A 22,409-nucleotide genomic window follows, 5' to 3' on the forward strand; every position below is an offset into this window, starting at 1 on the left:
TGACAGCCTGATCGTAAATCCTCACCTGCTTTGGAATATGGAGACATGGAAAACAGGCTGGATCGTGTGCCCTGAGGACCAGCTTGAGGCTTGAGGAACTCTGCTCGAGGCCATTGGCTTCAAAAGTTGCGGGGGGAATAAAAAATGTCCTCCACACAGAAATTAAGTGGCTTGAGTGCAGTACCACACGGCCCCAACAGACGGCGCACTCCCTGGTAGGGTGACGTTTCAGGTTCGTATATCTATCTGGGGTTCGGCTCGTTTGTAATTGTTGAACAATGTGATAAAACAATAAGCGTGCCGTGATAAGACGCGCATCAAACAAATGTAGTTAAATAAAACAAATAGAAAACAAAAGGAGAAAAATCGCCTAGAATCCGTGTGGGTAGTCAATCAAAGTCGTCGTGAAAGTTGAGAGGAGAAACAACTGAGAAACGATGCAATACTGCCCTCCTGTGGATAGCTGGAGTAACTACATTCAGTGTGGGAATAGGATCGACTTGTTCGTGATCTGTTAACCTATGAAACAATCGCTGGATTCGGACTTGAGGAGATGACACAGCTGACCACCAGGTTGTGGATGCGGGCATTGAAAGGAATATCCATTGAACATAATAATAATAAATAACAGAAAGAAGTATATGACGGTGTTCATGACTGGTGAAGAAGGGTGAAATGTTAGTCGGATTATAAACAGGGTACTCATCACCTTCATTAATTTTTGTCAAACGGACCATGAACTGATGGCCGAATGGAATAAGACAACGACTCCCGCACCGGCGGTAGCGCGTTCGATCCCCGCTCACTCCTCGTTTTCAGTCATTTGACAATTAATCCCATAAAATTGAAGAGGAGGTGAATCGAACCCGCGTCCGTCGGCACCGAAGTCCTTGTTACAAACCACTCGGCCAGTTTGTCTGCGTTGAAAAACTGGATCTTGTCACATTTATTGGGACCATATACTCATTTGGAAGTCCTACAAATACACGTGATAAAACGGCGAGCACCTTCAACCACGATGGCCGAATGGTATAAAACTTTGCCTCCGGTTCAAGCGATCCGGGTTCGATCCTCGCTCGCGCACCCTCCAACTAACATAAGGTTGGAGAAAACGAGGCTCGAACCCGAGAACAAATAAACCGAAGGCAATGTCGTATACCACTCGACCATCTCGGCTTTGACGATTTCAGGATTTTCCGTTCTATTCATAGAATAAGTACTTATATATTTCGCCACCATTTGTCACTGTATGGCATAATTACGACTGAAAGGAAAAACCGCAACGAGCCAGTGTGGCCTAATGGTTAATGACATAGACTCCGGTTCAGAGGTGCAGGGTACGATCCCCCAGTCACGCAATGTGCCAAACAGCTTTTCTGCCTGAACGCAGTTGACACTTTTGTCTTCTCTTGGTTCAATAAAGCTTTTTTTTTTTTTTTTTTTTTAAACGTGATGACGTTGTTACTGAAAACCTATATAAGCTGGGACTAATTGAGCGAGCGAGCGATCTTTCCTTTCTTCTTCACCAGGCTGACAGCACCACGTCGACATCCTCCTCCTGCTGGTCTCCACACATCTTGACAAGAACGCCAAAAGATCCGACAAGAGGTTTGTTTAATCAAAGACTCTTCTCACACTTCTAATAGAGTTGTGACTTTTAACACGTTCACCTTTTCGGCGTGCAAACACCTCGCTAGCATGCGAGCTAAAATGTTTGCTCGATCGATGGCGATCAATTAACGTCTACCGGTAAGTAAAGTACTTGTTCAAACTAGTATTTGTTCAAGCTTTCAGTTACTAAACGGTACCTGGAAAATGCTGAATAACACGACGTACTTTAACAAGCGTACTTTTCTCCTTCCAGCGTCTGGAGAAGTGCAGTTTGGCAGAAGGGAGGTTGCCAACGTTTTGTACGTTAAACGACTTCAATAAGAATCAAACTTAATTTTCATTTGAATTTGCTTGCATCTTGAAGCGAATGAAATCAAGTTGCTTTATTCCTCTTATCTTTTTGGCCGTGGCTTTTTTTGTTTGTTTTTTACTCTCCACTGGCTAAATAAACGTGCTTGCATGTTTCGAAGTTAACTTGTGTAATTATGTCACCGTGTCTTTTCAGCCCAGCTGGTTCCCGCAGACACTTCCGGTGTCCAGCTCAACCTTGTTGTCGTCACTGGTAAGACACAAACACTCATACACGTTCAAATGTGATATCATGTTTTAATGTTTCAGCACATGGTGACGATGACTGAACGGAGGGTGAGGACATGTCGGGTGAATTTTTTTTTTCTTCTCGTGTGCAGGTAAAAAAACGGCATCTGGGTTTGAGCATGCTGCAAAACAAAATGGCTGACGTTTGATTAACTTATTTGAACATCTCTCTCTTTTTGTAGTTTCCCCCCCCCCCCCAAAGCTGCATTTAACTGCATTTATTTACCACAGTTACCTTTTTTTGTTTTTGGTGAGACAATGTTTTCTTGTGGTTATGTCCACTAGGTGGCGCCAAAGCATTATCTGGGCCCTGGAGAACTTTCCAGTGAAGGGCGCCGTCTTCAATTGGTCATCATGGAGTAACGGCCTGCACCTGTTGGGGCGAAAAAGACGACATTGCTGCATTTATTTATTTTTTTGTCTTGACATGTTAATAAAGCGAAGTAGAAGCTGTACTGGTTCTTGTGTGCTTCTTTCAATGTCACTTGAATGTTTTTCTTGACGGTCAGCTTCCTGTGAATGCAGCCGCGTCGTCACTGACAGTCCCACCAACGACTCGCAGGTTCCTCTTCTGCACTGGTGAGTTTCAGCTGGTGTCAAACATTTGCTGCATTCAAGAAAAAGTACTTTGGACACGCCCACGTCAGCAGGCAGAGAGTGTTGTGCACCCAACACTTGTTTTCACGTTGCTGCTGTCAGCTGGAAGACGTCAACGCAATTGCCGGTAAGTGAGCTTCTCCTTGATTGTCTTGCAATGTTGTTGTGTTTGGCAGGTGCCGAGGAACATGGCGGTCTTCTGAGCCATTCGGCCCGAATCCCGCCAAAGTTGTCGGATCCCCTTCTGTGCTGGTTGGTGAGTTTGGTCACATTTCAAAAAGTTTGCTGCGTGACATTTTGACTTGACTCACTGATGTCGTTTTGTCTCAGGTGCGTCTGCCGGATCTGTTCCTGCTGACTCGTAACTTCACCTGCTGATGACAAGACAGCAATCAAGTCAAACAACTTCAAGTTTTTTTGTTTTTTTTTGCCATTCCAACATGTACTTTGCAAAAGAATAAAGTTTACAAATTGCATCATTTCTGAACTCTTCTTGTAATGTTACAACCAGCACATTACAAAAAAAAAAAAAAAAAACTTAAAATGTTTAAGTGTCTTGTGTAAAAAAAAAAAAAAAAGGGTGTGAACAAGTTGCACAGTAGGCGGGGTTATGCAAATTACTGAGCAGGAAGCAATCTGATTGGTGGGTTCTGTAATAAGTGCCAGAATCTGATTGGCTGGCTCCAAATGTGGGCGGGGTTTATGCAAATTAGCCCGATTTGTGATTTCCATAAGTGGGTGTGGTTATGCAAATTAGGCCGTATTCCTGGTTTTTGTTGGAAAAGTGGGTGTGGCTATGCAAATTTATTTGCATACATCCAGCCGATAGGTCACTTATGAGAGGGAGTGGTCAGTTATGCAAATTAATTTGGACTTTTTCCTGAAGTGGGTGGAGCTATGACATCCATTTCATTTGCATGTCGAAGCTGAAAATATACTTTAAAAAAAAAGGTAGCAAGAAAGCATTTTTTGGGTCTTGATGGATTGCAAGCAGATTGTTCAGGTTGTTGTTGAAGAAATTTTGGCCTCTGGTGTGAGCAGATTTCCTCGATGTGTGCTCAAAATGCCGCCAACTGGCCTCGAGAATGAAGCAAGAAAGTCGGCTTGGGACGTGAGGCCAAAAATCTTCACGGACAACCTGAACAATCGACGTGCAACCCTGAGAATACGAGCACCTGAACGCATCACAACTGGCAAATTGTCACATTGAAATAAAACACGGAGACATTCTTTCCAGTTGAACAATATATTTGACTTTTTTTTTTTTATTTTTTTTTTTACAGAAATCATGTTGGACTCAACGCGGGCTGTTGACATGGAAGCAGCAGCACGACGACGCCATGTTGTATGTGTGATGTCACATGAGCGCCAGCGAGACATCTCTCCATCAGACGAAAAACATCATTCAATATGATTCTGGACATGTGACCAACATTTGTTTGAAAAAAAATGAAAAATGGCTTAGGGACATCACACCTTCAAATGGCGCACGCACACACCTGTCCTTGGAGCAGCTTGCACAGACGACCCGTCCGTCCATCCGCATGTCCTCAAGTCTGTCGGCTGCGTGTTCGTCCGACAGACTCCTTCATCCTGGCAGGAAACAAACAAAAACAAAAAGGAGGCAGTCATGCTCATTCGCATCAAACGACTCAACACTTCAAACACTAAAGTCCAATGCTAACTAGCTCAAACACAACAAAAACAAAAATGCAAAATTTCCATTAAAATGCCTCAGTTAAAAATTGTTAAAGGTTAGCATGTGCAAACATCAGTTAAAAGCAGAACATTTTTTTTTTAACCAACTATTTCAAGTCAAGTCAATTTGAATGGCCCTTAATCACACAAAAGTCTCAAAAGGGCTTCACATGCTCACAGTTGACAAATAGCAACAACAACACCTGATCAAACCACAAAAGAAAAACAAAAACAAAAATAATCCTTTGCATCAAACGACTCACAACACTTCACGGTCGCAGCTAAAGTCCAAAGCTAACTAGCTCAAACACAACAAAAATGCCAAATTGTCAAAATGCCTCAGTTAAAAATTGTTAAAGGTTAGCATGTGCAAACATCAGTAAAAGCAGAACAATTTTTTACCAACTATTTCTACGTGCACTACAAGTCAAGTCAATTTCTATCGGCCTTAATCACACAAGTCTCAAAAGGCTTCACATGCTCACAGTTGACAAATAGCAACGACAACACCTGATCAAACCACAAAAGAGCAAGGAAATCTAAAAAAATACATAAATAAATAAATAAAAATATTACAACAACAAAAAAAGTTATCACACATCCCGGCATAGCACGTTGAAGTTGACAAAGCACATGGAACGACATGCAGAGGTTCGACTGTCCATCTGTCACATCACAACCACATCATCAACAAATCAGACTGAAAAGTGCACTTAATATTTTGGACACTTGATTAGGTACACCTGAGGGCTATCGACTGACACCTCATCACTTGTTTATCTACAATCAGAATCTGTATACACGAGTCAAGACAACAAGGCAAGCTAACAATTTGTCCATTTTGCAAAGTCGTTCGCTACCTGAGCTCAACCAAAAAAACAACATGGCTGACCCGTCTCTCCATAAACCAAACCAAATTCATCAACACTGCCAAACAACAAGTCCATCAATCAATGCTCCTCCACATGCTTTTAATTCATTTTGTTTGTACAAAAGTAATTATTTTAATAAGTAGGCAACATAACATCAAACTAATAGATTTTAAAAAATATATATTTGAAAAAAATATATATATTTTTTTTGTTTGTAAGTTGTTTATATTTTATAAATAATTTTTCAAAAATTTGGGCCACAATAATGTGACTGTAAAAAAAGCACATGTTGAGAAGCATTGAATGTTGTTCTGTTGTGTGTCTAAGTACATCAAGCGCAAGTCAGCGTTCACTGCCAAATGGCAAAGTGGCATCAGACACGCCTCCTCAAGTACACAGCGTGTCAAAAAAAGTACACGTACCTGTCAAAAAGCAGTTTTCCCATTGCAAGGTTGTAACGCAGAGCCATCCGTGTCCCAACGTGTCGCAAACGGCCTCCATCCTGGCAAGAAAACACAAACGGAAGCGGTCAGTCAGGCTCATTTGCATATCGGAGCTGCTAATTTGCATAAAACACTTATCTTTCAAACAATTGAAAAACTCTTACATTTTCACGTCACTACTTCAAAAAAGTCATATTCATGAAGTTCTGACGACATTCTGACTTTTGATGATTTTTCATAAAATGTAAGGGGGTACCATGCAGTCAGCAAGCAGGTCAGTGAGCTCCAAACTAAGACACGCCCACCCGCTCGCTGCGCTCTGATGACTCCACCCTTCTCACGCCCATCACCCGCACGAGACCCGCCTTCGCCAACCTCTGCTGCCCCGCCCCCTGGAACTTTCATGCTGCATTCGAGGATGCTCGGACGTTTAAGACTTCAAACCAGGAAGTGTGTCCGGCAATTCCCACTGATCTATATATGACTGGATCGCGAGACCGCCATATTGCTCCTCCCAAGAAACGTTTCTATATACATTTACAGTATCAAAATTTGAAACATTTGAGACAGTACTTAGCAGAAACAGCATGAGCTATGGTTAAATGTATTAAACATAAACAAGAGGACTTCAGACATTTGATAAAATGCATTAAATACATGTATAAATTATATGCTTAATGATGTTTAGTGCAGGAGAAAACGTATATTTTTGTAATTAAATAATTCTAAGTGTAGTTCAACAAAATATGCCTCTGAGAAGCACATACCGTCCACTTATTTATTTTATATTTTTAACTGGTTAAAAATAGTGCGAGCTGTATATGTCACCTGTACGTATTCCGTATAGTTTTGACAGTAGTCTGCTCGCGAGGTGGGAGTAACAAGATGGCCGCCTTGCGACTTCATCGTTTGCACAGTCATTTATGCTGCATTCGAGGATGGTCGGAAGTCGGAAATATTCGAGTTCGAACCAGCAAGTGCGTCCGGGAACGCCACCTTGAACTCGAAAATTCCACTCGCGAAGTCGGGAAAAAAAAAAAAAGGATCCCGACTTCACCGGCGGAATACAATGTGACGTCACTTTGAATGGCAAAATACAATTTCCTCGAGTATAAAACTCGATAGCTTTCTTCATTCATAAATATTCACCATAACTTCATGTAACACAACGTACGTGACAGTATTGCCGCTATATCCCTGCATGAAATTATACGGTAAACTGCTTAACTGTATGAATGTTTATGAAATAAGATTAAAACAATAAATGAAAAAAAAATTGCAAAAAGGTAAGTTTTCTGGAGGTCAAATTGAGTTTTGAGGACCAAAATAAAAAAACAATTTATCACTATCAGCCATTTTGGTTGTTTACTTTCACCTCGAACGCGAACTGGGAAGTTTCAACTCGGATATTTCCGACTTCCGACCATCCTCGAATGTAGCATTATATACAGGTCAGCTACCCGACTTCACCGACGGACATACCTTGCCAGCAAGTTGAATTCTCGCGCTATTTGCTAGTTCACGAACTCCGGAGAATGTTATAGAATAATGACAATGTGAAGAACTCCCTTGAGTTAATCACGAGATTAGCAATCTGGTTTGTGAGGTTACCGGCAGACTACAATGTGACGTAACTCAACAATGGCAACACCTTCTGAAACGCAGACCGCGAATTGTAAAACTATTTACTCGAGTATAAAACTCGACAGCTTTCTTCATTCATAAATATTGGACATAACTTCGCGTAACGCAACGTACGCGATAGCATGCCGCTATCTCCCTGCATGAAATTATACGATGAACTACTGAACCGTATGACATGTTTATGAAATAAGATCAAAACAAATGAAGCAAACTTGAGAGAAGGCAAGTTTTCTGGAGTTCAAAATTAAGCAAACAAAATAAACAATTTACCACTATCCGCCATTTTGGCTGTTTGGTTGCTTACTTTGGTTGTTCACCCAATTTTTCAAATACACAAACCGGATTTTCTTGAAACCTGCTATGTCTGTATTTTTTGTATTTATTAATATCACAGTTTCTCGTTTGTTGTTTTGTTGTTGTTTTTTTATAAAAATGTAACTTTTAGAGGACCATGCAGTGAAAACGTGTAAAAGTCGAGCACGAGTTACCTTTTCACAACACGTCGCCACTTTTCTTTTCTTTTTTTCCAGCTGGCGTGCAGGTAAACAGGCAGCGGCCGACGTGGAGACAATATTCCTTTATTGTGGACGCGTCTGTGTATTTAAACAACAAAAAAAATCATACGAAGGCAACTTGGAACATGTGCTCAGTCGAACCAAATCCACCAAGCCAAACATTTCACCATTACCTCTTCCGCTCGGTGTTTAACTTCCGGGTCACAGCTGAGTCGAGCGCCAACTAGCTACAATAACAAAACGCCGGAGCGAATAACCAGCCAGACGGCAAATTTGTCATTGTGTGTACATCCAAAATTGAAAGTTTAAACTTCAGTTCATTTAGACCCTCTTTTCATTTGTTGCCCTTGTTGGTATAGTCCCAGACACCACCACTAGGGGGTAGTGATGGCTAGAAGTGTTCATAATAAACATAAAGGCACGCAGACATGTTCATCACAGTTAAGATTTATTTCATTCAACATTTCACATTACAAATATTGAAAAATTATGCATACTGTTATATAAATAGTTGGCCGCAAACAATTAAATAACATTAGATTTTTCTTTTTCGTTTCACTAAGCACTTCTACAGACCAACTCCTAGAAATATGGACATATCCGTATTACATAACTTAATCATTAGAAAGGAAAATACAAAAATAGGAACTTATAAAGTGAAATGACAAAAAAATTAAGGTGATATCTGGAGTAAAAAAAAAAAAAAAATGCTATTAATAAATACAACAAACCTTCCCATACACAGTTAAAAACTATTGAAATCTTGCCATTAAGTAACATTAACAGACAAATATTTAAATATTTATTTTCCTTCAGAAAATGTGAACCATATATTGTGGAGCACAATATAGCAATTAGTAAAAACTAGACACTTTAACATATTAAAAGCTTCACCTCAAAAATATAACAAAAATCTGATCAAAATTATAAAAATCAATTATACATTCCAATTAAAAATATACCAATAAACAGCTAAATACATTGTTGACCTAGTAATTACAATGCAATCAATCACAGTAGCTTAAAATAAACCAAAAAAATAAGCAAATGAGCACAAAAGCCTTTTTTTTTAAATGTTTTAAAAATAACTTCAATTATTTATATTAGTACAAATAGTTGGATTTCATTTCTTTTTTTCTTTTTTTTCTTACAAACACCAGCATGAAAAGGATTACATTAAACAGTAGAAAATGACTGTGAAAAACATATTAACATCTTCTTTAATTAAATGTCTGCAATAATTAAAAATGGCATTTGAAAGAATTACATTGCAAAGAGTCTTTCGTCTGGAAAAAGGTTCAAAAGAAGTATTGCACATAACAACTTGAAGGTAACTTGCAACATTTTTTTGTTAAATTCTTTTCTTTTTTACCACATTCAAGTCTTTAAGCTCCCCTTCCTCCGCGTAGGTCAAGTCTTCATTTTTTATTTTTTTTTAAATCCGCATTTTTTTTCCCCCAACAGTGTTCGAGAAGGATGCTCGAGTCGGAAACATTTACCGCTCTCGCCTATTTGCTTTTGTTTGTTTTACGCGCATCCTGGCTGAGGTCTGCCAATATGTGAGGGAGGACAGAAGGGATCTGTGAGTGAGGGGAGGGGTTGAGGTCGGGGTTCTCCTTCACAACGTCATAGTCCAGAAACATTTGGTGCACACCACAACAGTTATTTTCCAAGCTAATTCACCTAATTTCTGCACTTTTTTTTTTTTTTTGTCATCATGCATGCTAAGGATTACGATAGGTGCTAGTTGGCAAGTTCAAGAATATATAGATACTATATATATTTATATATTTATATTTTTTCTTCAAATATTAAAATATCTAAACACCAAACATCCATTCTTGTGATGCGAGAATTGTCATGAAGTGTCCAACGCCATCTTTTTTTGCATTCATCCCCTTAGACCAGATTTCCTCCGATAGTGGCCAAGGGACGCCGAATAGTGGGGAGGACTTTATTTATTTATTTCACAGCAGATTGTGGGAAGGCAATATCTCATCGACTTGAGGCACTGAATCAACTCCAGGTTGGGGGAGGTCTGAACTGCAGATGCGGAAGGCATCTGCATTCAAATGTAGCATGAGGGAGGCATTTCATGAGGGCGAGGCCTTTATTGACTCAACTATTGGGTGGGAGATGTCTACTAAAATGATGGCATTTTCTCAATAACAGATTTGGGGAGGCATAAAATAGGGTGTGGCCTTCAAGCGTAGATTGAGGGAGGGAGGCTGACGAATGGCGTCTTTTACCCGCAGTTTGTGTAAGGCATCGATTATGGGAGCTTTACTCAACTGTTTAACTACAGATTAGCGGGGAGGGCTTTATTTCTTCCCCTAAAAATGAAGAGGCATAGACTTGATTGAGGGAGACATCTAACTGGTTCAAGGTCCTTATTTGCTCAATTGAAGACTAGGTAGGAGTCGTCTAATAGGCTTTTTCCTCAACAGAGGCGTCAAATGGGGCGAGGCCTTTAAGCGCAGATTGTGGGAGGTTTCTATTCATTCAGCTGCAAATTTAAGGAGGTCTCTCGCAGCAGTTTGAAAGAGGCATCTATTACAGGGTCTTTATCCAACTGGTCGACCGAGGAAGACATCTAAGCATCAAAACAAACAACTAAAGGCCATATGTCTTGAAAACAGAAATTGCACAACAAGACAAATGAAGAAGAAATGGGAGGAAGCTGGGGTCAATGTATGGTGACAGAAGTGTGGAAAATGGCTTCAAGGAAATGGAAAGGAAAGCATCACTGACGCTTCATCAAAAAAAAAGAACAAGACTGCAATGGGCAAAGGAGAGGCAATCATGGATGAAGGTTATCTTCAGTGATGAGTCACCAATCGGCATTGGACAAGGTGGCGACGCTGGAACTTTTGTTTGGTGAGATTTACAAAGAGGGCTGCCTAAAGAAAACCTCCACATTCCCTTGATGATATGGGGCTGCATGTCAGGCAAAGGCGTTAAATCTTCATGGGGTTAAATCGTCAAGAAATGCACAAGTTGACATTGACATTTTGGACAGCTTCAATTGGAAAAAATGTGTGGGCGGGGATGATGTAATCATTTTCCAAGATGACAATGCATCATGCCACAGATTCCATACTTTTTGCTAGGGGTTGTATTAGGAGGAGGCCTTCATTTCGTCAACTGAACTGAAGCATGAGGGAGGCGACTATTAAGGGCAGGCCTTCATTTTGACAATTTTAGATTAGGACACTGGAGGATGTTGTGAATTTACTCAGCAGAAAATTGGGGAGGCTTTTTATTTACGTCCTCGTTTTCGTTTCTTTTTTATTAACTCATCTCAGATGCCTCAGTCGGTGCTGTTGTTTTGGTTTGCAACAGAGTTGAAATGGGCTCAGCAGAGGAGCGGCCACTATTTGAGGAAATAAGGAGAGTACGGAGACGAAAGGTTCATGTTGAACAATGACTTTTTTTTGTTGTTGTTGTTTTTTGTCTTTTCAAATGATTTCTCGCCATGCTATTAGAATTACGAGTTATCACCGAGTTGGGAAACATCGATCAAGTATCGGAAAGCGAAGAAGACCAACAGAGCGGATACACTTTGGTCTCTCCTCGGCAGATGTGACGTTGCACGTACGAGTTGGAAAGAGTCCTCAGCACTGAAATGTATAAAAAGCATAATTGAAAATAATAATAATAATAATAATATATCTTGAAATCGCTCCGCTCTTTTGTGTCATTTTCTTTTTTTCTCTTCTTCTTGAAAATGAACATTTCCATATATGCAGATCTCTCAGTAACAAAAGTACAAAAGCTACCTTTCACAATGTGAAAAAATTGAGGTATTGCAAAAAGGAGTTTCCCCATATTTGTGAAAAATGTGCCTTAAATGACTGTCAAAAATAAAAGAAAAAATAAAAAAAAAAGAAGAAAAAACAAAGATTTAGAAAAGTAGTGCATAATAAATGCTTATATGTGCATGACAAAATAATTTAGCTAGAAAACACTGTTCCAAAAAATCAGCAGGCCATGTAGAAAATAATTTTCTCATCATCTCATTTTCAACAGCAAATTGTTTACAAAGTGTTTGAAAATACCCCGGGCGCAAAAAAGTTCCTCACTTGTGAGCAAAATCAACTTTTCTCTGCACTTCTCCGCTACTAAAATGGGAGGATTTGCCACAAAAATTCCATCAATGTGCACTTTTGATTTTTTGGGCGCTAGGAGGAAGTCCATATATGGGCACAGTTTCCCCACAATGGGATTTTTTAAAAGATTTTTGCTGCTTGTTTTGTCAAGGCCAATCTTTGGTTGTCTGATGTCCTTCGGTGGGTGGGGCTTGATTGATTGATTGGTAAAAGTCAAAAGAGGAAATGAGCTACAGTGTGAGCCACGACTGCACAGCCAACATGCAGGACTGTGCACGTTCGTGTGCGTAATAGCGTAGTAACTATCTTCAGTTATGCTTCTAAAACACAGTTGCTGAGTAGGATTAGCTTGGTTAGATGGAGGCCACATTTGAACTGCTGCAATGTGGAATTAAGCTTTTTTTTTTTTTTTTTAATTATTTCTGGTGGGTGGCAGCCCCGTGAAGCCAAAAAAAAAAAAAAAAAAAAGGCTACTTGGTCAGCTTTTTATTTTGCCTTGTTTTTTTTTTTCAGTTGTATAGTTGGGTTCAAGATTTAAAAGTGAAGGGGGGGGGGGGCGAAGCCTCCCATTGCCATACATTCCCATAATGCACCACTTTGCGCACGTTTATAAAAATAAAAAGTTGACGACGAAGCTAGCGAGTACAAAAAAAATGTGCGAGTAACATCGTAGCTCCGCCCGGAAAAAAAAACAACAACACGGGCAGGCGTTCGTGACTTGCTGTTTGTTTTTTTTGTTGTTTTTTTAACTGCATCCGGCACATTAGCAGCTGAGTTTGAGGTATTAGTTTTTGCATGTCAAGATGGAGATCGAAATTATTATACGTCGAGATCTTTTTTTTTTTTCTTCTTCTTCTCAGATAGAAAGAGAGAGAGAGAGAGAGAGAGTTTTGGCTTTCAGGTTTTCTCTATCCTGTGCCGTGAGCTAATAATAAAACAGCTTTGGTTATCCAACTAAGGGTATACTGGTTTATTCTACAACGTGAAATAAGTGCACTCTTCTTTTCTTTTTTTTTTTTTACTCTTAAGCCTCGCGCGCCTTGGAAAAATGAGCTCTGCTACAAAATCTTTTTCAAATATCAAGAGTACTCATTGGGGGGGGGGGTGCTTTTATAATAAAAACAAAAACAAAAAAAAACAATAAAACCAAAAGACAGGAAGAAAAACATGCCAATCGAATAGCAGAGTACCATAGCAAACTTCAACTTTCCTATATATTCTTTTTTGGGGGAACAATTAAAAAAAAAAAAAAAAAAAAAAAAACGGTTACACTTTTTTTTTCCTTGCTGGACATACTTTGATATAAATCCTGTTTTCTCTTGTGAAAATATAAATATTAACTTAAAAAAAAAGAACCAGCAACAGAAAAGTGCATTTATTCATTAAATGATTCTGCGACTCCTGCACTACCTTTTGCCATCCCGCCGCTCAGTTCCAGCGGAAGGAGATGTGACGCGGCCGGTCGCCGCCCTCCTTGACCAGCGGCTTGTGGAACTCGCGGCCGGCGCGCGAGTGGATGGCCGCCCAGCAGTACTCGCAATAGTACTGCAGGCAGGTGACGTTGGCGCAGAAGAAGGGCGCAAACTTGCCGCCGCAGCGGGTCCCCTGGCACTCGTCGCACAGCTGGTCGTCCAGCACGTATGGCTTCACTTCCACCTGTGGGTGCACGACGAGGAGGCAAGCGCATGAGAAACGTGTGCTGGATTCTCAAACATTTAAAAAAAAAAAAAGTATACGTCACATATATTAAATGAGAACAAAATTGTGATTTATTTTCTACAAATAATGTATCTTAGGCTGTGTAAGGCTCAGTGACAAAGTACACAAAGAAAGGCTCTTCCATTAGATGAATGCTTTCAAATTGTGGTCCAATTAGTGTTCACTTTGTCAGCAAAAACTAAACAAAAATAATTTGGTCAACACGCATTTTCCACCGGACTAAAACTGGACTAGACTAAAACCCTCATTAATGAACAACAACCGGGACTATATTGGTCTGCATTTTCGTCGAATATAACGAATATGTGCATCACTTAATAAAAACGGGACTAAAATCTATGGACATTTTAGTTCTAGAACAAAAACGAAAATTATATGATTCATGTGACAGTACACCTTTCAGTCACGCTGAAAGGTTAAAAAAAAAAGAAAGAAGTAAATTATAGTTATAATTTACACCATTAACATTAATCTAATGGCTATAACGTTCCAACAGTAATGTTAATGCGACTGCTAACTAATGCTGGCTAACTTACTAGCTTTTAGTGGACATTATAGAATTTCAAACTGGAAGATCACATTCTCTATGTTAAGTTGTCAACTAATTAACGTTTTACTAGCAAGACTCAAGATGGTGCGCAACAAAATGCAAGACGAGGTCACATTTCTTTTCCACAAACCCGTTTATCGATTTCTCCATGCTGCAGCTGCACAAAGCGAGCACTGATAGCAGCAATGTAGCTCTGCTGATTAGAGAAGGCGACCCGCCCGGCTCCTTTGGGGTACTTCAGCTCGGGATCCGTGTCGATGCCGGCGTAGCAGACGCCGCCATACAGACGGTCCATGATCATGGCCAGCTCCACTAACAACAACAACAACAACAACAAGACGACGCCACGCATCAACGTGGTGCAAACGGTGTGCAGCAGCGTTTCATACAGTCAACACAACAGCTCATTTCTTGAAAAAAAAAAAAATATATATATGTACAATTTTTTTTCTATATTTTAGTCATTTGGAATACTATTATATAAAAAAACATTCTACTTTTTTTAATTGCAGGTTAGCAGGTTCAATGAATCCAAATTTTAGAACTTAAAGACGTTTCTAAGGCCACGCCCATCAAATTTACGACTTCCCCTTCACTATGAGTTTGAATCAAAATATTAAAATGGTTTATTCTGTAACAGAGGTATATATATATATATATATAACTCATTATTTCACCGTGTTTCCATTATGATGGCGAGCCCAAATAAATGTATGATCAACAAATTGATGAATAAACTAGTTGAAATCAGAGTCCAGTAAAAACTGTTCAAATGTTATTACATTTATTTTAAAAGGGGATTGGTAACAAAAATGCTTGCAGCATTTCAGCGTTTTTAAAAGTGAAGATAATTTGCAATTTTTGTATTTCACCAAGAATCAAAGCCAATGTACATAATGTCGCGGGCCAGATGTGAGCCATCAGGCCTCATGTTTGACATCTGTGATATAGAATATTAAACATTTTAAAATTCAAACAATGATGACAGTGTCTTGATTGCAGCTCACAGGGAGCAACAAAATCTTCAACAAAATGAAATGCTGTTTCAAAACCTTCATACATTGAATTTGGGGATGATTTTAATTTAAAGTTTGTTTTTGGAAAAATAAGACTTTTACACGCCAGGAATACAGCACCAGAATCTCAAAAAACATGCACACGTGCACACACAATCAGGATTAAACTCTGAAATGCTACAAGTTGCTATCCCAAGGAGAGCACAGAGGAAGCGTGAAGGTGAAAGCTGATGATTTCAGCAAGTGTTGCATTGAAACGCAAGCCGATCACGTGTGCGCTGGCGTTTGCTTACAGCTGACATTTCAAAGAGTGGCAAGCAAAGCAATTAAGCAAATGTCGGAGCACATGAGCAGGGGATAAAGCGCTCGCTGAGATATTCGACTGATCAAAGCCGAGTTAAAACGAACAGCGGGACAAAAAAAAAAAAAAAAAAACGGGTTGGAGCAAAGATGGCAGAGAAAGCAGGCCAGATTGCGCATACATCTGCACATGATCCATGACTTGTGTTTACGTTACAATAGTATTGAAAATTCAAATGATGGGAATATTTGATACTTTGATTCTGTAGCATTCGCGCTGGCATTTCAAATAGGGAATCTGACGACTCAAGTGAAATGGAGCACCTTTGTAAGGCCACTTACATCAAAACAAATACATAAATGTGGCTACATAAAAAATAAATAGTTATACATTTCTCAGGAACTACTTCTTGAGCATGGCCGTAACTCGTAACATTCGTCACATTTTTCCACATTGAAATGAATGAAAGTGCCAACTTAATGCATTCAAGACGCACACACCAGTGTTGTATAAACACACAATTTAAAAGAAATACTAGTTTTGTTGGGGTCTGTGACATTTTGTAAGACTGATGAATCATGGGTAAGATTGTCTTTTTTTTTTTATATATATATATATATAAAGTGATGTCTTGTACACTTTCACATCAGTAGATGTGTTTCTGTGATGCAAACCAGTTTGTGGCTTTGTAAACATGCCCGCTGGTGCAGCTTGTGTACTCAAGTGAAAATGCGTCACAACAAACGTGACTTTGCCTGCTCCTCTAATACGACAAGAAGCTATTGTTATATATTATATATTTTTTTTTAAAAAAGGAGCACAACTGGTGTTTGATATCTAAGATAGCAGGCTAGTAATTTCTCAGAATTAGCAGCATACATTTAATGGTAGGAATTGGGCAAAATTATATTCATTTGTGCGGTAAAAAGTGTTGCTGTTAATGCTACCTGCAAACATGCTCAAGTAAAGACATGTCTATTAATTTGGCTTGATCAGTTTACATGTCATATTCAGAGATGAGTAGCAACATGTTACAGTTATTACTCCAGTACTTAAACTTTCTGCATGAATTATACCAGTCAGTATTTTCCTTTGACTTTTACTTGAGTATTTGTGTCACTTCGTTGCATGCCTTAAGCTCCACCCCCGGTCGTCATGGTAACAAAAGACAAACTTGCGCCACACTGCATGACCGGATAGAAGAAGTGTGGTGTAGATCTTAATTCTTGGTGTGCAGTATTTTGACAGAAGAATGTTAGAGTATTTGTATTACAACAACTACGTATACTTGGTCTCCTTTCAATTGTAACTAACTACCCTGTGATTTACACGCGATCACGGTTCCAGCAGCTAAACTTCAGACCCAACAACAACCCCAGTTGATTTGCAAACAAAATAGGAAGAGTTAGGTATCGGTCCATTTGCGTAGCAGCGTTCACACTTGATTAAACAAACAAGTAACTGCACAACCGTTTGTTTTATCCGTCAGGAACCTGGCAAGCGTGAATGCTAGGAAGCTAGGATGCAAGGGGCGGGGCAAAATACGCTTCGACAAGGAGGGAGACGAGCCTACCTGCACGGAGCGGGCGAGGGACGCCGCCAACAAAAATGGTTTTCCGAGGGTCCAAAGGCTGAGATCCGTCCATCACAAAATCACTGTCGTTCAGGTTCCACGGGCGGATCTGGACCTGTCACGCACAAAAACAAGTCGACAAGTCTCAGAAAAAACGTTGACACATGTAGATGAGCTGATGTTTTGCGCTGAACCAACCGGCTTGTCTTTGATGGTGGGACTGGAGACGCACAGGTACAGCTTGCCGTCCTCCTCGATGCAGGCGTCGATCAGAGCCTGCACGGAGCTCTCGTCCTGGAAGAGCAGGAAGGCGTAGCCTGTGCAAAAAGTCAGAACCGCTTAGGAGTGGCGCCCGCCCCGTCCCAAAGGACGCTGTCAATTTCAACACACCTTTTGGAGGGAAGTAAGACTTGCTCTCGGCTTTGTGAGGCCAGTCCACAAACAGGTGTCCAAAACGCCGGAAGCTGGCCGTGATCTCGTCTACAACAAAGCAAGACAAATCAACATGGATTTGAGGTTTTGGTTGTTTATAAAAAAAAAAAAAGAGGATTTGCTGGAAATAGTCTGCTTCATGGATGGATGGATAAATAGAGATAGAAATAGAGACGGGGATAGAGATGGGGAGACAGACAGACAGACACAGAGACAGAGAGAGAGATAAAAACAGAAAAATATATTACGTACTGTTAATTTGGGGGGGTGGAAAGGAAAAAAGTTGTAATTTTACATAATTTCTATAAACCAAAACCGTAATTTCACAGGTAAAGAAAATCTTGTTATAAGAGAATAAAGATAATAAAATAGAATATTTTACAAAAAAAAAGAAAAAAAGAAAAAAAAAAAAAGTATTTACTGGAGTAGGGGAAGTAAAAATGAAATTATGGAAATGGTGTCACAATTTTTTACCCCCCAAAAAATATTTGTGACAAAAGTAACATTATGAGATGAATGTTGTAATTTTACAAGGAAAACAAAGTGGGACTGTACATTAACACTATCATTACACACAGAATAATTTAGATGTTATATATAAAAATTATTTTTTTTAAATAATGTAGTTGTAATATTTACGAGAGCAAAGTCCAATAGAGATTTATGAGAAAGAGCAGTGTGATCATTTTTTACAAAAAATTAAATTGGCTAAAAGTGACATTACATTCACCAGAAGAAGAAAAAAGTTGAAATATTACATGAGTAAAGTAATGATTTTACAAGGATATATTTTTTTTTTAGTTCTATTGTTTTACACTTTGATTTTGAAACATTTACTCATTATTTGAACTTTAAATTGCAATACACTTAACAAAAAGAGATGTAACAAAAGTATCCATTTCTCACAAGTCCACGTGCTTCTTTTTTCACGACTTTTTCGTCAATTCATGACTTTTATCACTTCACAGAAGCGCCGAGATGGCCCAGAAATCCAAGAAGACGTCAGCTGCGAGCGTACCTTCATCTATATCTGGAGGCAATCCTCCCACAAAGACCTTGCGCGAGTAGCGCTCTACGCGTTCGCCGTTCTGGTGAGGAAAGCAGTGCGGAGAGCCCAGGCCCGCCAGGCCCTGATCGCCGCCACGCTCGTCATCGGGGAAGCCGTCCTCCATGGGAAACAGGGACGAATGGCCTGACAGAAAAAATAAATAAATAAGAGGAAAAAGCTTGATTTTCTAAAGGAGAGAGGTCAGCAACAATGCTTTTAATCTGACATCCTTGCTTTTGAACTGTTTTATTTAATATCAACGCCGCCATCTGCCAGTGGCTTCAAAATACACGCTCATCCGTTCATCACGGTCAGACCTAAAAATGAAAATCCACAAGGGCGAAAAACTAACGCATTCAAACTTCCATCCATCCATCCATTTTCTTGACCGCTTATTGCATTCAAACTTATTGAAACAAATTATGGGGAGTGGGGGGGGGGAGTTGAGTCTGATCAAAGTTTTATGCTGCAGATGGCGCCGATAACGATCATCCATGTGTGAGATCAACCGATAACAACCGATATCAACCGATTTCAGAGTGATGGTGGACAGTCAACTATTTGGTTCACTCCCGAAACCGAACTACCTAATAGAAAAGTACAAACTTTTGTTCACACTAAAACATTTTGAAATATAGTATTTCAACTTGAAATATTTAGAACTGAATATAGCGGGACGTCGACAGGTCTCAAAAAAACAAACAAAAAAAAAACACGTTTTTCTGCTTAGTTCCTCAACCCGGTGACAAGTGACCAAGCATGCACATGAAACACACAAGTTGTCTTGGAGTGTACATAGTTTGACAGAGGGTTGCGTGTGTACGCGTGTGTGGTGTGTTGTAGAGGTTAAGCCCTCCCCCTTGCCTATGCCTGCTCCAATACAACCTGCCCTGAGCTGCTTTATAAAGACTTATGCCAGGGAGTTAGCTCAGCTACAGCTTACAGGATGCGCTGCACTGGGGCGTGTACGTGTACGTGTGTGACCAACCATGTGCCCGGGCCCCAGTATGCGTCTGTGCCTCGTTCAATTTCTGCTAAATGCTAACAACAAGCTGCAATATTCTTGCATAACGTGCACAAGTACAAAATATGTTCAGCAGTCCAACGTCAGATGACAATCATGCAGATGCGCTGAAAACGAGGATGATGAGCTGCAGTTGAAGCAAAAGCGGAACAAAATGGCTTGACGTCACAAAGCAACAGTGAGATTGACTTTGTGCGCATACGTCTGCGACGATGTCGTTACCTCGTCTCCTGCTATAACTCCTGGCTGCATGTGAAGTCAAAAGAAGAGTGTAATTATAGAGGATGCACACAGTACATTGGAGGAATCAGCATGCCGGGTTGCTTGTGTGACAGTGGAAGCGCAATTATTATTTATTTCATTAGCTATGGAACTAAAACAGCATGACCGTTGTTCGTCTGTGAGGCTTGACGCACAAATTTGGACATTTGAAATCATTTTGCCACGATTAAATATGTATACAACTGACAATTTTGATATTGTAGACTCCTCTCAATCAAATGCACGAGAGCTCATAACACAATTAAATCCGAGCTATTTTTGTTGAAATATCAGCTTGGTTTTCCCCGCCCACATTCCAAAAAGATGCTACCTGGCTAATAGGTGTGAATATGAATGTGAAAATCTTTTTGCCAAATGGGAACAATGACTCATGGGAACCTCACTACAATCACTTCCTACCAGATACGAATGCAAACCCTAATCATCCATTTCTGGGTTGCTGGCTGACTTTGTTTGGGCGTACATCCTACACTAGTCGCCAATCGCAGGGCACGAATACTGTACACACAGACAGACAATCAAACCATGCGACCTGCACAAAAGCTCCCTGACGCTAGTTGGCTAACCGGTTGAATTTCAAAAGAAATCTTCCCAATGGAAGTCACGCCAAAGGAATTCATTTGTGTCAGGTTTATGAACATTCTAACATGGCTATATGATCAAATAAAATAAATTACTCAACTTTCGAAGTCCGAAGTCGCCTGACAGACAGAAAGTTGTTTATAAACACAACACTTCCACTAAGTAGTGTTTTTCTGGTATTGGAATTAAGTGTTGAACATTTCCAATCTAAAACTATCTACTGACAAAAAACATACATGGGTTAAATGATTGTAATGACTAAAATGTTAACACTTTTTGTTGACTAAAACCAGACGAATAAATTTGTATTTTCTTGGAGTAAAATAAAGACTAAAATGTCAGATTTATAGTCGACTAAAAACCGACTAAACTAAAACGGGATGAGGTTGACAAAATATGTTAAACACTAACAAGCGTGATTGAAACTGGACTAAAACAGACGACATTTAAAAATGGCTGATAAAATTAACACAAGTGGCATCTTACGACAAAACCCCTTTTCTGGAGCATTTAGGTTGAACTTTGTGTACACTATACCAGTAAAAAGTTTTGACATAATTTTTCATGCCACTGAATGAGCAACTCCAGTCAGTATTGTCCAAACCGTCGACTGGCAGCCAAGCTTCCACTCTAAGATTATTGTAGGCATCAACTCCATGCTCGAAACGTCTACAAAAAGGGACACAACAGTGCTTATCACACGTTCCGAAAGCACAAAAGCGTCCTGTAAACCCATCGGGAGCATACGAGATGCAGCGCACGCTGCAGAGATTGCAGCACGAGCGAGCTTTCCAAACCGAGAAGCAACGGGCAGAGGATGAAGAGGCCGGCCGGGATACACACGAGCACTAATCTCCCAGCTCCCACAGTGAACTTTCCAACCCAGATGGACATTAACTCTGGGGGAAGGTCAAAGAGGGAGGAAGGGAGGGAGGGAGTTAGAGACAAACAGAGAAGGAAGCAGATTGAAACGAATCAGAGTTCTATAAAAAGATGAGCGTGTGCAAGGGAGGAAAAATAAGATGCAGCAAAAAAAAAAAAAAAAAAAAAAAAAAATGCTGCTGGGAATAAGAGCGAGGGGAGGGATGTGCGCAGCTGCCTATCCGCTGGCACCATCTGTCTCACGGCTCCATGACAGCTCGTGACCATGTGATCTGGCCATGTGACCAGAGGATCGTCAACTAAACTACTGGCATCGGCTGTTTTTACATCCTGGCCCCGAGACCAGAGAGCCAAAACACGCATCAACTGCTGCATGACTTAATTATTAAGAATTATTGTCCTATCAGGGACGATGTCAGTTTTGATACTATCCTATCTAAACTGACAAAAATGGACAATCAATCAGATCACAAGGTTTCTTATTGAATCCAATGAGCATTTGTGGGTTCAATGCTTTTGCTCAGTCTATCTGAGGTGTTGTTTTGGGAAGTGCATGACGAGCAAAGAAATGATAACCTCGACGGATGACATTTGAATCACTCCTGAATATTAATGTCAACTGGCCCATGAAAGCCAAAACCCGAGCTGGTCCACATACGTACCATTGAGGGGCAGCGGGTTGTCCCCGCCAGGATGGGGGAACCCCAGACGACCTGCACAGGGAGACACACAACGGTCATATTTTAAAAACATCAGGGTGCCCCCAGGAGATCTGATTATGACACGTGGGATATTTATTTGAAATGGTTCATTTCAGATTGGCATTTAAAACGAATTAGAATGGACCTCAACGAAGGCCAAAACACATTTGATTGAAAAATCATGACATGCCAGGTGGTGTACCACTCCAGGCC

At 40.1% G+C, this 22,409-nt stretch overlaps 1 protein-coding gene and 2 long non-coding RNA genes across 10 annotated transcripts in view; 1 reads left to right on the forward strand and 2 right to left on the reverse strand.

The window, feature by feature from the left end:
* Nucleotides 1-1,454: 1,454 nt before the first annotated feature.
* On the forward strand, nucleotides 1,455-2,663 carry LOC144006753 (uncharacterized). Its single transcript, XR_013279930.1, has 3 exons — nucleotides 1,455-1,608; nucleotides 2,117-2,173; nucleotides 2,494-2,663. It is a non-coding gene; the product is annotated as an uncharacterized LOC144006753 (long non-coding RNA).
* Nucleotides 2,211-8,147, reverse strand: LOC144006752 (uncharacterized). Of its 2 annotated transcripts, none has more exons than XR_013279929.1 (6): nucleotides 7,951-8,147; nucleotides 5,798-5,877; nucleotides 4,305-4,398; nucleotides 2,665-3,176; nucleotides 2,444-2,581; nucleotides 2,211-2,330 (listed from the first exon to the last, which is right to left on the reverse strand). It is a non-coding gene; the product is annotated as an uncharacterized LOC144006752 (long non-coding RNA). The 2 variants fall into 2 exon arrangements; XR_013279928.1 differs by having other exon boundaries at nucleotides 2,665-3,179.
* Nucleotides 8,148-8,406: 259 nt separating this feature from the next.
* cpeb4b (cytoplasmic polyadenylation element binding protein 4b) overlaps nucleotides 8,407-22,409 on the reverse strand; it is a 49,342-nt gene continuing 35,339 nt past the window's right edge. For 3 of the 7 annotated variants that reach the window (XM_077505959.1, XM_077505960.1, XM_077505957.1), the window contains 8 exons: nucleotides 22,158-22,208; nucleotides 19,972-19,995; nucleotides 18,696-18,869; nucleotides 17,636-17,725; nucleotides 17,444-17,562; nucleotides 17,246-17,360; nucleotides 14,486-14,667; nucleotides 8,407-13,742 (listed from right to left, as the gene is read on the reverse strand). In XM_077505959.1, coding sequence (XP_077362085.1) covers nucleotides 13,515-13,742; nucleotides 14,486-14,667; nucleotides 17,246-17,360; nucleotides 17,444-17,562; nucleotides 17,636-17,725; nucleotides 18,696-18,869; nucleotides 19,972-19,995; nucleotides 22,158-22,208 — 983 coding nt within the window. In that variant the 3' untranslated portion in view covers nucleotides 8,407-13,514. The remainder of the gene's footprint in view (nucleotides 13,743-14,485; nucleotides 14,668-17,245; nucleotides 17,361-17,443; nucleotides 17,563-17,635; nucleotides 17,726-18,695; nucleotides 18,870-19,971; nucleotides 19,996-22,157; nucleotides 22,209-22,409) is intronic. The other 4 variants (XM_077505962.1, XM_077505963.1, XM_077505958.1 and 1 more) reach the window with 3 other exon arrangements.

The sequence above is a fragment of the Festucalex cinctus genome, chromosome 18 (assembly GCF_051991245.1).
Source record: "Festucalex cinctus isolate MCC-2025b chromosome 18, RoL_Fcin_1.0, whole genome shotgun sequence".
Lineage (NCBI taxonomy): Eukaryota > Metazoa > Chordata > Actinopteri > Syngnathiformes > Syngnathidae > Festucalex > Festucalex cinctus.